Source organism: Phaethon aethereus, assembly GCF_964289735.1.
Source record: "Phaethon aethereus genome assembly, chromosome: Z".
Classification (NCBI taxonomy): domain Eukaryota; kingdom Metazoa; phylum Chordata; class Aves; order Phaethontiformes; family Phaethontidae; genus Phaethon; species Phaethon aethereus.
In genome coordinates, this window is record NC_138577.1 from 69,625,570 (window position 1) to 69,637,862 (window position 12,293).

Consider the following 12,293-nt stretch of genomic DNA (forward strand, 5'->3'; position numbering starts at 1 on the left):
CTATCACAACAGATTTGATGATTTTTTAAAAATAACATTAAAAGTAACAATTTTTGTGATTGGTGTAAACTGTCTGTATTTTAAAATAACTTCCCCTTTTCTACATTATCATATTTTTTTCATCCATGCACTGAACAGTAAGCTTAGAGAACCTTAAAATGTCTTTCTCTGTACTAACACATGCCAAATTCAAATAGCTTTGTTTCTGTTGGGTGATTTTGTTTTTTTTTTTTTCTTTTTTGAAGAACAGGTTAATCTTTTTCCATTTTCAAGATTCACAGTTGCTGTTTAATAGTGGTGTATACATAAGGAGGATTCCAAATGCTACACATTGGAGACGCTTTTGCATTTGTAACCTTGGAATGAAGACTGCAACAATCTACTGATTAAATTTAAATATAAAATACCTCCTAATCTCAGGTTTTGAGAAATTACTGTGATTACTTACTAATATCTGCTTCAATTAGTGTCATTTTCTGGTGAGGGAAAATTTAATTTCTCAGTTGATATAGACTGTATTTATTTCTGTAGGTAGCAGAAATCAAAATCCCCAGTGCAACACATACCCAGGCATAAGTCATTCCAGCCAAAAAAGAAAGAGGTAGGTAAATGCTTAAGCAACTAAATTAATTGCGATCCAGTATCAGAACTGGGCTTTACAAAGAAGCTGTATTAACTTAATGAGAAAGCTTTAAACCAGAGCACTTGGCAGTTTTTAGGGCATTTTTAAAGCAATCACACTGCCTGGCTTGCTTACAAGACTTCTAAGGTAAGTGCAGAGATTTTCACCTCCATACCTTTGATCACAGATGACTGGTGGGCTTTCTGATGGTCTAGACAGACCCAAGGTATAAAAGCTAGGTATAATTAGGCAACCTGTGAGGAGAGGACAGTAGCTGAATGGACATAGGCACCTGATGACGTGACTCTCTAGGGATGCTGATAGTGCTTTTCATGCTTTATGACACCTAAATTAATTAACAAGTAAAACTCATGCTATGGAAAAAATGGCAAACAATGTGAATGGCTGATAAATGGGTGGGACTAGCCTCAACCATGCTTTCTCCAGTTTCATGAAAAATAGTTACTTAATCAGGAAAAAAAAATAAATGGCTAGAATCCCACTGTGTGGAAACATTGTCTAATATCACACATTGGGCAACAACCTGCTGTTTGTAACACTAGTAAGATTTAGAAGAAGATTAGAAAGGCAGAAACCTCATTCCTTCAGTGTTGTATTTTCCCTATCTTCAACCTTTCCATTTTACTCAGTCTTACTCACTGATTGTTCCAGGCAAACCCTTAAATGGAGAATAATATTTTCAAAGCCACAATGAGAAGGATCAGAGGGGATGAGAAGTCTGCGGGTATGACGAATAAGAGAACCCAAACTCAACCACCTCTGTAGCAGGCTGCCCAGGCTAAGTACTAACTGGAGCATCAGGCAAAACCCACTTGTAGAAAGACACCAGCTACTGGTTCTGGTTGAGGGGCCAGTCCATTAGACGCTCCCCACCAGCCTGGTGCTGGCTAGCAGTGATAACAAACACCCACTTTGCAATTTGGGCTATTCCCAAGTAAGAAGATTTTTCCCGCTTTGATGCATACCTGCCCTGTGCTCCTCGATGTTCTCCAGACTGGGAATTTTTACAGTTAACTGTGGATTTCCCTCTAGGGAACCTCTAGGTTGTTTGAGTGACTTACAGGGAGGTGAATAGTGCTTAAGTTAAAGTCCACGAGGCCACAGGTTGTTGCAGCACAGGTCTCCCGAGACCAAGAGCAGAGCAAGCAAGCTTGGCAGGCACTGGTCACAGCCTCTGGCACATCTGTCTGCAGCAGTAACTCTGCTGCCCAGGATGGCACCACTGATTTCAGAGGCTATAAAGAGCTACTTTAAAGCTAAGTATTACTAGTAATAATTAGTAATTAGGATAGCAGTGTAAGTCAGCATTCACAGTCCATCACAGCCACAATACAGGACTGTGCTGTGGGATTTCGATTGTTAAGTGTGGACCATTTGAAGTAACATGCAATTAAAATAAACTACAATACAAAAAAAATGACAGGAGAATTGTATCAAGAACATGAAAATGCAGTGGCAAGTATCTGCCCAACCAGTAGTGTGTGGACTGTTAATCTGATCTGGGGAAGCTGGCAGCGGCGGGAAGGTGCCTTGCATCTGTATCTATCTTAGTAGGGTTAAAAACTTCCAGCCTGCGCTGACCATCTTTGATGGGAACCACTTAAGAAGTACCCTCACCACCAAACTTTTGGTGAAGGAGAACTTTTGTGTATTCTCCTCCATTCCTTTGCAAGGATTCATAAGCAAACAGCCCTTGGAAAAATACACCCAAAAGGAGTTTTGGCTGAAATCCATGGACCTTAATTCGTTTGCCTCGCTGGGTGATTAGACTTATCAAAACACAGTGTTGATGAACTCTGGTAAAAGCAGGAAGGGAGGGAGAGGCTTTCGGGCCACAGCTTGCTGCTCTTCTCCAGCACAGTTTTGGGGAGATGCTGTCCAAGCCAGGTTTATTTGTTCTGGTGATGGGGCTAAGACTCTCCCATGTGAAATTTCACTTTTCAATGAAAACTTACTCCGGGAGGAGCACCGCCAGTATATTTCTCGTGTGACTCATACACAGAAAACCCAAAAGTCAATAGTCAAGAGTTTATTTGATGGAAGTTTTCTCCTAATTAAGAGGTCATGAAGGGGATCCGACTGTTACTCAGCGTTGAGACGAAGGTCCCCAGCAGCTGCTCCAGTCTGGGAGATGTGCCGGCCAGCACATTTTCCAAAAACATGTTTCCTCCCCCCCCCCCCCCCCCCTCAGGCGGCCCCTTCCCCCGCTCCCCGTCACCCCGTTTCTAGTCTCTCCAGCGCTGATGAGCTAATAGCATTTTTCCTTTGCATACTTTGGCGCTGCCCCACGACATACTCTGGCAGCCTACGTGTGTCTGAGCGCGCCCGCCCGCCGCAGGCCCGGGGCGCGGGGGGAGGCAGGCAGGCCGGCCGGCAGGCAGGGGAGGGAGGGATGGAGGATGGGGGAGCCGCCGGCTCCCGCCGCCCCGTCCGTCGTCGTTGTCTTACGGGGGCGATCGGGGGGACGACGACAACGGACGGGGCGGCGCGGCGGGCGGGGGTCGTCTGTGGGGGAACTGTCCGGGCCGCACGTTTCCAGCCGCATTACGTGAACAAATGGCGGGGGCGCAGCCAAACGCAGCCAGCGGGGCTTGTGTAACTTTGCGAGCCTGCCAGCAAGTTTAAAGTCCCTCGCCTCTCCTCCTCCTCCTCCTCCTCCTCCACCTCCTCCTCCTCCTCCTCCTTCCCTCGCTCCACACACCAGCGCGGGCCGGAGGGCGATGAGAGGCTGATTGTTTGCTCCGGCTTCCATTCACATCCCCTCGCCTATAAATACCGGGGAGAAGAAAAGCCTCTCCCGCCACCTCCCCCGGGCCGGGTTTCCTTTCCGATGGCACCGCCCGGGTGCAGCCGCGCCTGAGACCCCCGCTGCCCGCCTAAACCTTCCAGAGGCGCAGCCCCCACACCCCCTCGCCCAACCGCGGGCAGGAAGGCGCCCCTCGATCTCCGCTCACTCCCCGCCTCCCCCCGCCCCCCCCCCCGGTTTCGCCCATTTCTCTCCCTCCACTGTCGGCACCCGGGGAAGAGGAGAAGATGCATTTCGCGCCGCCGGGGCTCCTGCTCGCCCAGCTCTACGCCTGCATCTACTGGAGCGTCCTGTGGCCCGCCGGCTGCCAGCCGCCGCCGCCCCCGCGCCGCGACCCCCCGCCGCCCCCCGCCGCCTGGAGGCAGCGGATCCAGTGGGAGAACAACGGGCAGGTGTACAGCCTGCTCAGCCTCGGCTCCCAGTATCAGCCCCCCCGGCGCAGGCAGGCGGCGGAGCCGGCGGGCAGCCCCATCCTGCTGCTGCGGAACAACGCCACGCTGCCGCGGGGAGCCGCCGCCCGAGCCGCCGCCACCGCCGCGCAGCCCCAGCCCGCCGCCGCGCAGCCCCAGCCCGCCGCCGCCAGCCGCGGGGGCTCCGGCGCACGGCACTGGTTCCAGGCGGGTTACCAGGCTCCCTCGGGGGGTCGCGCCGCCACCCGCCACGCCGCCGCCGACGGGGCGGCCAGGAGCGCCTCCTCGGGGGCGTCGCGACCCAGTGGCCCCGCCGGCCCCGCCGGCGGCACCGGGACCGACGGCAACGGGAGCAGCACCGGGGCGGGCGGCCTGCCGCCCCTCAGCAGCTTCAGACCGGGGCGGGAAGATGTCATGGTAGGAGACGACCCGTACAACCCCTACAAGTACACGGACGATAACCCCTATTACAACTACTACGACACCTACGAGAGGCCCCGCCAGGGCAGCAGGTACAGACCCGGCTATGGCACCGGCTACTTCCAGTACGGTAAGAACCCTCCTTTCCCGTCCCGTCGCGTCCCGCCCCGCCGGCCCCGGCCCCGCTTGTTCCCGTGCCCGCCGGTGCCAGCGCGGGCGCCTCCGGGCGGGATGCGGTGCGAGGTCGGCGGCCCTGCCTGCCCCTCGCTCGGGGCAAAGCCCCGCCGGGCAGGCGTCGGCACGGCCGCCGGCCCGCGGCGAGCCCGGAGGGCGGCAGTCTCCGCTGCTGGGGCCGGAGGCAAGCTGCGGGGGGGCGCGGCGGGAAGGCCACCGCGGGGCCGCGGGCGTCGTGCTTGGGATGCGGTGTTTTGGGAAAAGCCGAAGGGCCTGAGCAAGAGGGGAGGGCGAGTCTAGTGGAGGGCAGGGGTCCGTTGCAAAACGACGGCTCCTGACGATTGGGATGGCAGCCAAGTATTTGCAGACGTGTCCTGGGTTGATCTTGCTGTTATGTGGTTGGTTTGATGAACTGCAGGTCTCCCTGACTTAGTCCCGGATCCCTATTACATCCAGGCGTCCACGTATGTCCAGAGGATGTCCATGTATAACTTGAGATGTGCTGCCGAGGAGAACTGCCTGGCAAGGTAGGCATCACCCCGCCTTCTGCCTGTTCGCTGTGGGTTCTTGTGCTCCTGCGCCCACTGCGGAGTACCTGAGGACACAGTGACGGGTGGAGGAAACTGGGGCTGGAGGGCCCGAGGATACATAGCCCAGCTTGTAACCTTCTTCTAAGGCTGTGGCAGATGGAAGGCTGTGCACGTAAGAAAACATTACTGCCATATTAGCGAGACAAACTACAGATGCTTTGGAGAAACTACATTTTGTGAGAAGTTATGTTGCACATTTTTATTTTCAGGCTTATTTCAACATATCTGAATTTTGCAAAATGGAGGCACCTAAAACCCCCACTTGAATCTGGTGATTTTAATCTCCTTCCTCTAATTCAACCAGATCGTATTCTACCCCATTTTAAAAAAAAAAACCTATTCTTAACCAGCATGAGTTATTATTAAAATTATAACATGCTAGTTGTTTCTGGGCCTATGCCTTGTAATGTCTCGTAAGACTAAAATCTCCCTGAAAAGTGTTTCAAAGTCTTTTAGCGGCTTGAAATAACAGCTTTGCTATGAAGTGAGGTCCTGTCCAGTTGGCAAAGAAGGATTTTTCCTGTTTTGCTTGGGAAAAAATCAACATGGCTGTTTTTAACCATTTTACCTTGTTCGATACCTTATCATGCAAAACAGATTTATTTATCTACCAGCAACATTAATTGATGTCAGACTATTTCCAGGGTCATGCTCTTTCTTCACTTGCTGCAAAAAGAAAACATGGCATCAGAAGCAGTATTTTTTATGCTAACTTCACAGTGAAGACTAATTGAAGTGTTGTTCTGGCTGTCAATTGATTAAAATATTCAATTATTTAAAAGACTGTAGATAACAGCTATGTGAAATAGGAAAATATAGGCTGAGACAGATTTTTTTCCAACAGAAACAAACATCTGTTGTGTGATCTTACATACACAGTGAGTTACTTTGGTTGACAGCAACTAATGACATTGTGTTTTTGGTACCAGAGTGATTTTACATCTAAGCAGTGACCTGCTTCAGAGACAGAGGCAGAGAGTCAGTGGTCAGACTCCTGTTTATATTATTAGAAGCAGATCTGAATCTTACTCAGGTCTTGGTCTGACACCAGATACTTCTGAGCACACCATGTGGAATTGTTGTGCATCTCCAGCGCATGAACTTTGAGGGGGCTGCAAAGATCTGTGCTGTCAGTTAATTCTGAGACAAGATAAACTGTTTTTAAAGTGTTTCTTGCGTGCATTTACAGCTTTTTTTTGCATTATTACAGTTCAGCTTATCGAGCAGATGTTAGAGACTATGACAATCGGGTGCTTCTGAGATTCCCCCAAAGAGTGAAAAATCAAGGCACGTCAGATTTTCTGCCCAGCAGACCCCGTTATTCATGGGAGTGGCACAGCTGTCACCAGTGAGTGAAGTGCTCAGTATGGTACCTTCTAATTATCTTTTTTACTAACAAATTGTCACTTACAAGGTGACATTTCCTAAAATTGCAGTGAAGCGGGGGGAAGCTATGGGGAAACTTTAGCTTTTTATTGTCTGATTAATTTTGTGGTAGTGGTAATTACTTTTTATATAGCCACATGAAACCAAAATGGATATGAAGCTTATCCGTAAGTATAAAACTCTTAGAAGTATAAATTTTTTATAAATACAAGTCTCAAATTGGTTTTGACAGTGGCACCTTCTCCTTTTAAGTATATTTTACATAGGTTACAGTCCGGTTACATTTAAGTGGGATCAGTGAATAAAAGACTCAATCATATTAAAATAACTGTGGAAACCCTGAAATGTACATTTACTAGCATGTCCCCTGTAACACATAATTGTAAACATTGGCCAATACTTCTTGACCTGAATTTCATGGGTTAGTTCTTGACAAGGAATGGTCTGGTCAATATGGAAAACAGAAGATGCTGAGTTGACTAATCCCATTGTCAGTATCCTTATCATATCATGATGCTTTCACATGGCAGTATTGCTCTAGAAATAGCAAAATTGCTGGAAACAATGCAAGGCAAATATAGTAGAAGTTTTTCAACATTTTGGGAGCAGGTTACACAGCAAACTTGTACCTTTTCAGAAAATTCACATGCAACAGTTTGCAAGTTTGCTCCAATTTTCCCTATTGCATAGCAGGACCAATTGTAAAATACTAGAAAGCTGACCTGACTTCCACCTTACTTAAAATCGATTCTGCTGTTATGGGTACAGAAGTGGTAACTTAATATTATTCTATTAAAAAAAAATATGGAATGTGGCTTGATCTGAAGGCCTCTGGAATCAGTGGAATATTTCTGTCTAGCTTCAGAAGTGGTAAGCTTTGAATGAAAAATCAGTATCATTAGAACAAATTCTTTCAAAAAAAGACTGATATTACTAGTTTATAAATCTTGTAAGGATCAAAAAGCTAAAACTAAATCAAACCAAGCAAAAAAAGCCTGCATAAATGCTTTAGTTAATCCCCACCCCTGAAAAAAACCCACCAACAACAAAAAAAACCCAACGCTGGTGCTTACAAAGTTGATAAAAGGATGAAATGGATAGAGAGCAATTGAAATCGTCCATGTGTAGAAAAGCAGTTTCTTACTCAGCCACGATAGCCCAGCTATTGCTCGCCAGATGCAAAGTGTCTTTGATGTTGATGTTGATTCAGTTCTTGGACAGAAAATACCTTGCCTACAAAAAAAAAAGCATTTCTCGTGATCACTTCCATGACAGTGTAACAAGCTCATTTAGAAATGAACTATTAACTGCCAATTAGTTTGGCTAGCCATCAGACTTCAGTGTTAGTCATCATCATCTGTGGACCAGTTCTAGTGTTCTGGACATGCGTGCTTGTGGAGACTTGTGTGCTCCTCTTCATTTTAACGATATGTTTGAATTCTGTTTAGTTACATCTTTTTCACGTACCTCTTGAGCCGAAAGCATTCATGAGTAACAGCAGCCCAATGCTGCACAGACAAAGTGCAGGTAGATAGTACAAGTTTAGTTTTCCATGGGTTCAGAAAAAGTGACATTACAAGAATAATAGGTGTTGAAGTCTATGTGAGTGCTAGTACTCACTTTGTGTGAGAGCAAAAAAAACGCATTGCTGTGGCCAGATCAGAAGCATACATACTTTTGAAACGGGGACTAACATTAAGTATAGACCACAAGCATTGTTGACATCAGATGAGATCTGCATTGTCAGTACACAGAAGCTGATTTCTTTGTGCAGATTTTCTTTTCACTAATGTTATGAATGTGTTACATTGATTGATACATCACAAAAACGTGAAAGTAAATTGTTCGATTTTTGCTAGCCAGTAGCAAATTTCCCTGGAATTTACAGTACATAAGGTAAGCATTCCTAGCGAAACTCTGGCTAAAGGCAATTATGAGGTGTACAATTCAAATATGAACTACTTCATACTTGGTATTGTTATTTCAAAAGAGCTGAAACAGCTCTTTTTTTGAAAAACAGTGCTGCTATAAACTGTTACAAATTAACAAATTTCCCTTAACAAATTAAAATCTATTATTTATCTATAGAAGATGGCATTTTTATAGTAATTGAAAATTAGAATAATGAAAATAAAACTTAATTGAATGGTCAGTAATACAAAAGTATACTAAACACACAAGTTCTGTGTAAAAAATAATACTTGGCCAGCTCTAACACAAATAGGAATATGTTAAAATGTTATTGACAAGATCTGATCCATCTTTAATAATATATCTATGGTTTAACAGACATTATCACAGCATGGATGAATTCAGCCATTATGACTTGCTGGACGCAAGCTCACACAGAAAAGTTGCGGAAGGACACAAAGCAAGTTTCTGTCTTGAAGATACCTCCTGTGATTACGGATATTATAGACGGTACGCATGTACAGCACATACACAGGTAAGAGTTGGTTCGGAGACAACCAAGTTTCTTTTCCTCCTTAAATTTGTCTTTGGATATTTTTTCTACCAATCATCTGATGCCCTAAGTTGTCTGATACCCCAACTAGCTCTGAAATTCTCCATCATAGAGGCCAGGGTAGCAACTTGGAGACTTATATTTACCCGAATGCTGCTAAATGTGGGTGTCTCATTAAAATGCAGGGACGCTCATTAGCCTAGCATCACTGATAACTGAGCTATATTAAAACACACCACAAGTTCTTGAGGTTATAGGACTGGTCAGGCGAGCTAAAGGGAACTCCAGACAGAGTCAGTAAAGAAGTCATTTCCAGTGTTCATCTCCCACAAACTGCTTGCTGATGTCCTTGGCTGGTCCCAGAGTTCATAGCTAATGTTTTCTCCCTTGCAGAGCGTGAGGTTGCAAGGTGCTGAATTTCCTTGATACCTATAGCTACCAGCTAACACGGAACACAGAAAACTTACAGCATAGTTTTGTGCATAGTAGAAGGCTGTTAAAGAGAATGGCAGCAGTGTGAATGTTATGATGGGTCATATACAAATGTAAAGCAAGATGTTAGGCCTTAATAAGGGAATAGATAAAAAAATGAAATGTACCCTTATGATATTATACAAATCTATGGTAGGCTCCTAACTTGAATATTGCATGGGGTTCTGGTCACCACCTCTCAAACGGCTACCTAAAAGCTTAAAAAAACAAATGAACCAACCCCAGGAGAACAAGGATGATCAGCAGCCTAGTATGGCTACCACACTAAGAGATTTCATAGACTATTCCACTTGGAAAACCAGAAGTAATACCAAATCTTGAGTGGTCCTGGATGGAAAGAGGAAATTGTTGATATTCACTGTTTCTCACAGTACAAGAATTTAAGGATATTTAAAAGGACTGTCAGAAAACAACTTTAAAACAGAGACGAGTGCTCTTTTGACACATGGATAAAGTATTAAATTCCTTCCCATAGGCTGTTGCAGAGAACAAAAATAGCTACATGAGTTCAAAAAAAATTTAGACAAAGTAATGGAGGCTATTAAACACAAATATCTGATGGTACCCCATGTCTTAAATACAGTTTAATGCCTGGTGGAAGGAATTTGCCTGGGTAAAGGACATTACACATCCCATTTCTTATATTCTTTTGTCCTCAAGCATCTGCTGCCAACCACTGTCAGAGACCTGACACTGAGCTTGATGGATCTGTGGTTTAACTCAATGTGGCCATATTTATACATAAACTCGTATCCCGTATTCTGCAGTTTTTAATCTAGGAGGTAGTTATTTTATCGCAGAGAAATGACAGCTATGCTTCACTGGCTGACGTGTCCACATCTGAATTTTAAATGTAATGAACAACCTACAATACATAGAGGCTTTGAAGAGGTTTTATAAATATCTTTTCTCCTTCTGTAGACTATGACATCTAACTAAGCAACATACATATTTTACAGCTGGAGTATTTGTGTTGCTAGAATCATGGCTGTGTCAGCGTTTCCACTGGAAGCCCATATTTCAGGGGTTTTTAATGGGACTGTAAAACTTTCCTCCAGCCTCAGACTTGGCACTTACATGTGAGAGTCTGAGCTGATCACCAGCTGGGTGAAGAGGGAATTCCTGCAGGACTTGGGTTTTGTGCGCTCTGTGTGCCGTCGGATCAGATCAGGTTTGCGTAGAGCAATCTGTATCGGCCATGGCTAAAGACACTAGATTTGAACCAACGATACATTCATATATGGTGATTCTTCCTAACGTTCCTAACAGCAAAGAAGTTTTCAGAAAAGATTCATCTGGAAGAAAGATTACATTTTTAGTTCTCTCAGATACTTCTGTCGCTAATTTGCCTGAAGAGACGCCATTTCCGTGGAAAACTCTATGAAAATGGCCCTAGACTCTGCTATTCAAAGATGGCACTTTGGCAGAGTACATCTATAGCAGAAAGTTGCATCACTCCTAAGAGTACAGACAGGTTCCAACACACTGTTCAAGTTTGTACTCAAGGACCTCTGAAGCTGTTTACCTGTGATTTACAGATATTTAGGTCCAGTTTTTGGTCAGTTTTGATTTTATGCTCACCTTTTGTAAAGAACAGTGAGTGATAGTATCAACAATATTTACATAAAAGGAGTGCTGTAACAAGTGATAATAAAATACAGATAAAATACAGTTATCTCACAGATGAACAACTATCAATAGCGTAGGTGTTTCTGACGCAGTAGTAATATAGCGCTGTCTATAAAAGTGATATGTTAGACTTATGTGTTCTAGTTTAGATATTTAAATTAATATGCCAAGAAACAATAAGTCTTATTTCCTGAGATCCCTAATGTCTAGAAAGTTACTATTCCTAATGATTTTTTGTCATCCATCTCACCTTCATTTTTAAGGGACTGAGCCCTGGCTGCTATGACACCTACAATGCTGATATAGATTGCCAGTGGATTGATATTACAGATGTAAAACCTGGAAATTACATTCTGAAGGTAAGGTTATTGGGAGGTTTGGGTTTTTTTCTGTTGTTTTTTGAAGAAGCAAATCATATGCCTGTGTCCTCTTGAATGTAAGTTATTGACTCAAACCTGTAAGTAGACAACACTCTGCTTTCTCCCCTTAAGGTGAGTGTAAACCCCAGCTACTTGGTGCCTGAATCCGATTACTCAAACAACATAGTACGCTGCGACATACGCTATACAGGCCACCATGCATATGCCTCTGGCTGTACAATTTCACCGTAAGTGCATTCCTTTGTCTTTGCAACTGTTTCATATTCAAGTTATTTATAACTGCATAGCTTCAAATCCTGACCTCTGGTAATTAAACTATTTCCCTAAGGCTAGCACTGTTTTTTTATAATTTTTAGTCTTGAAAAACAATCGCCAATGAGAATTTTGCTCTTGCAATCATGCCATCAGGGTGTATAGCACTTTCAAAATTGCTGCTCTTGTCTGGGTTGCTAGATAGCTGCCTCTGGCTCACGCCTTCTTTGTATTTGCACTAAAACCTTTCTGTGCTTATTCAATACCCATTTATAGCATCCACTCAGAACTGTTGAGCAGTTATAGACCTCTTAAAACATTCCGCAAAATCCCACACATATATGTTAGTTTGCTGCTGCTGACAGAGCAGCCATCCTCGCTGAAACAGTTCTTCCAGACACACTCCATTTACAGTTTAGTTCTTTAAAAAGTTTAAACAATGCCACAGTTTCGCCTTTTTTTTTTTCCTCCAAAAAGGAAAATTCATTTAACTAATGTTCTTGTGGTAGATCCACTGTAGCTTAGTATCTGTGAAACACACACACACAAAGCAATTGGTCTTTTTTAACAGACGTAAGCAGCTAAGTATAATCTATTAGTTGCTCGTACAAAATATTTATCAAGTGGTTTCATCTGGATTGCGTAAG

The 12,293-nt window shown here is 44.5% G+C and overlaps 1 protein-coding gene across 1 annotated transcript; it reads left to right on the forward strand.

The window, feature by feature from the left end:
- Positions 1 to 3,676: 3,676 nt before the first annotated feature.
- On the forward strand, positions 3,677 to 11,625 carry LOX (lysyl oxidase; the record flags this gene model as incomplete). Its single annotated transcript, XM_082013144.1, has 6 exons — positions 3,677 to 4,409; positions 4,872 to 4,980; positions 6,254 to 6,391; positions 8,719 to 8,875; positions 11,278 to 11,373; positions 11,506 to 11,625. The coding sequence occupies 6 exons, from the start codon at positions 3,677 to 3,679 to the stop codon at positions 11,623 to 11,625; spliced, it is 1,353 nt and encodes a 450-aa protein (XP_081869270.1).
- Positions 11,626 to 12,293: the final 668 nt, after the last annotated feature.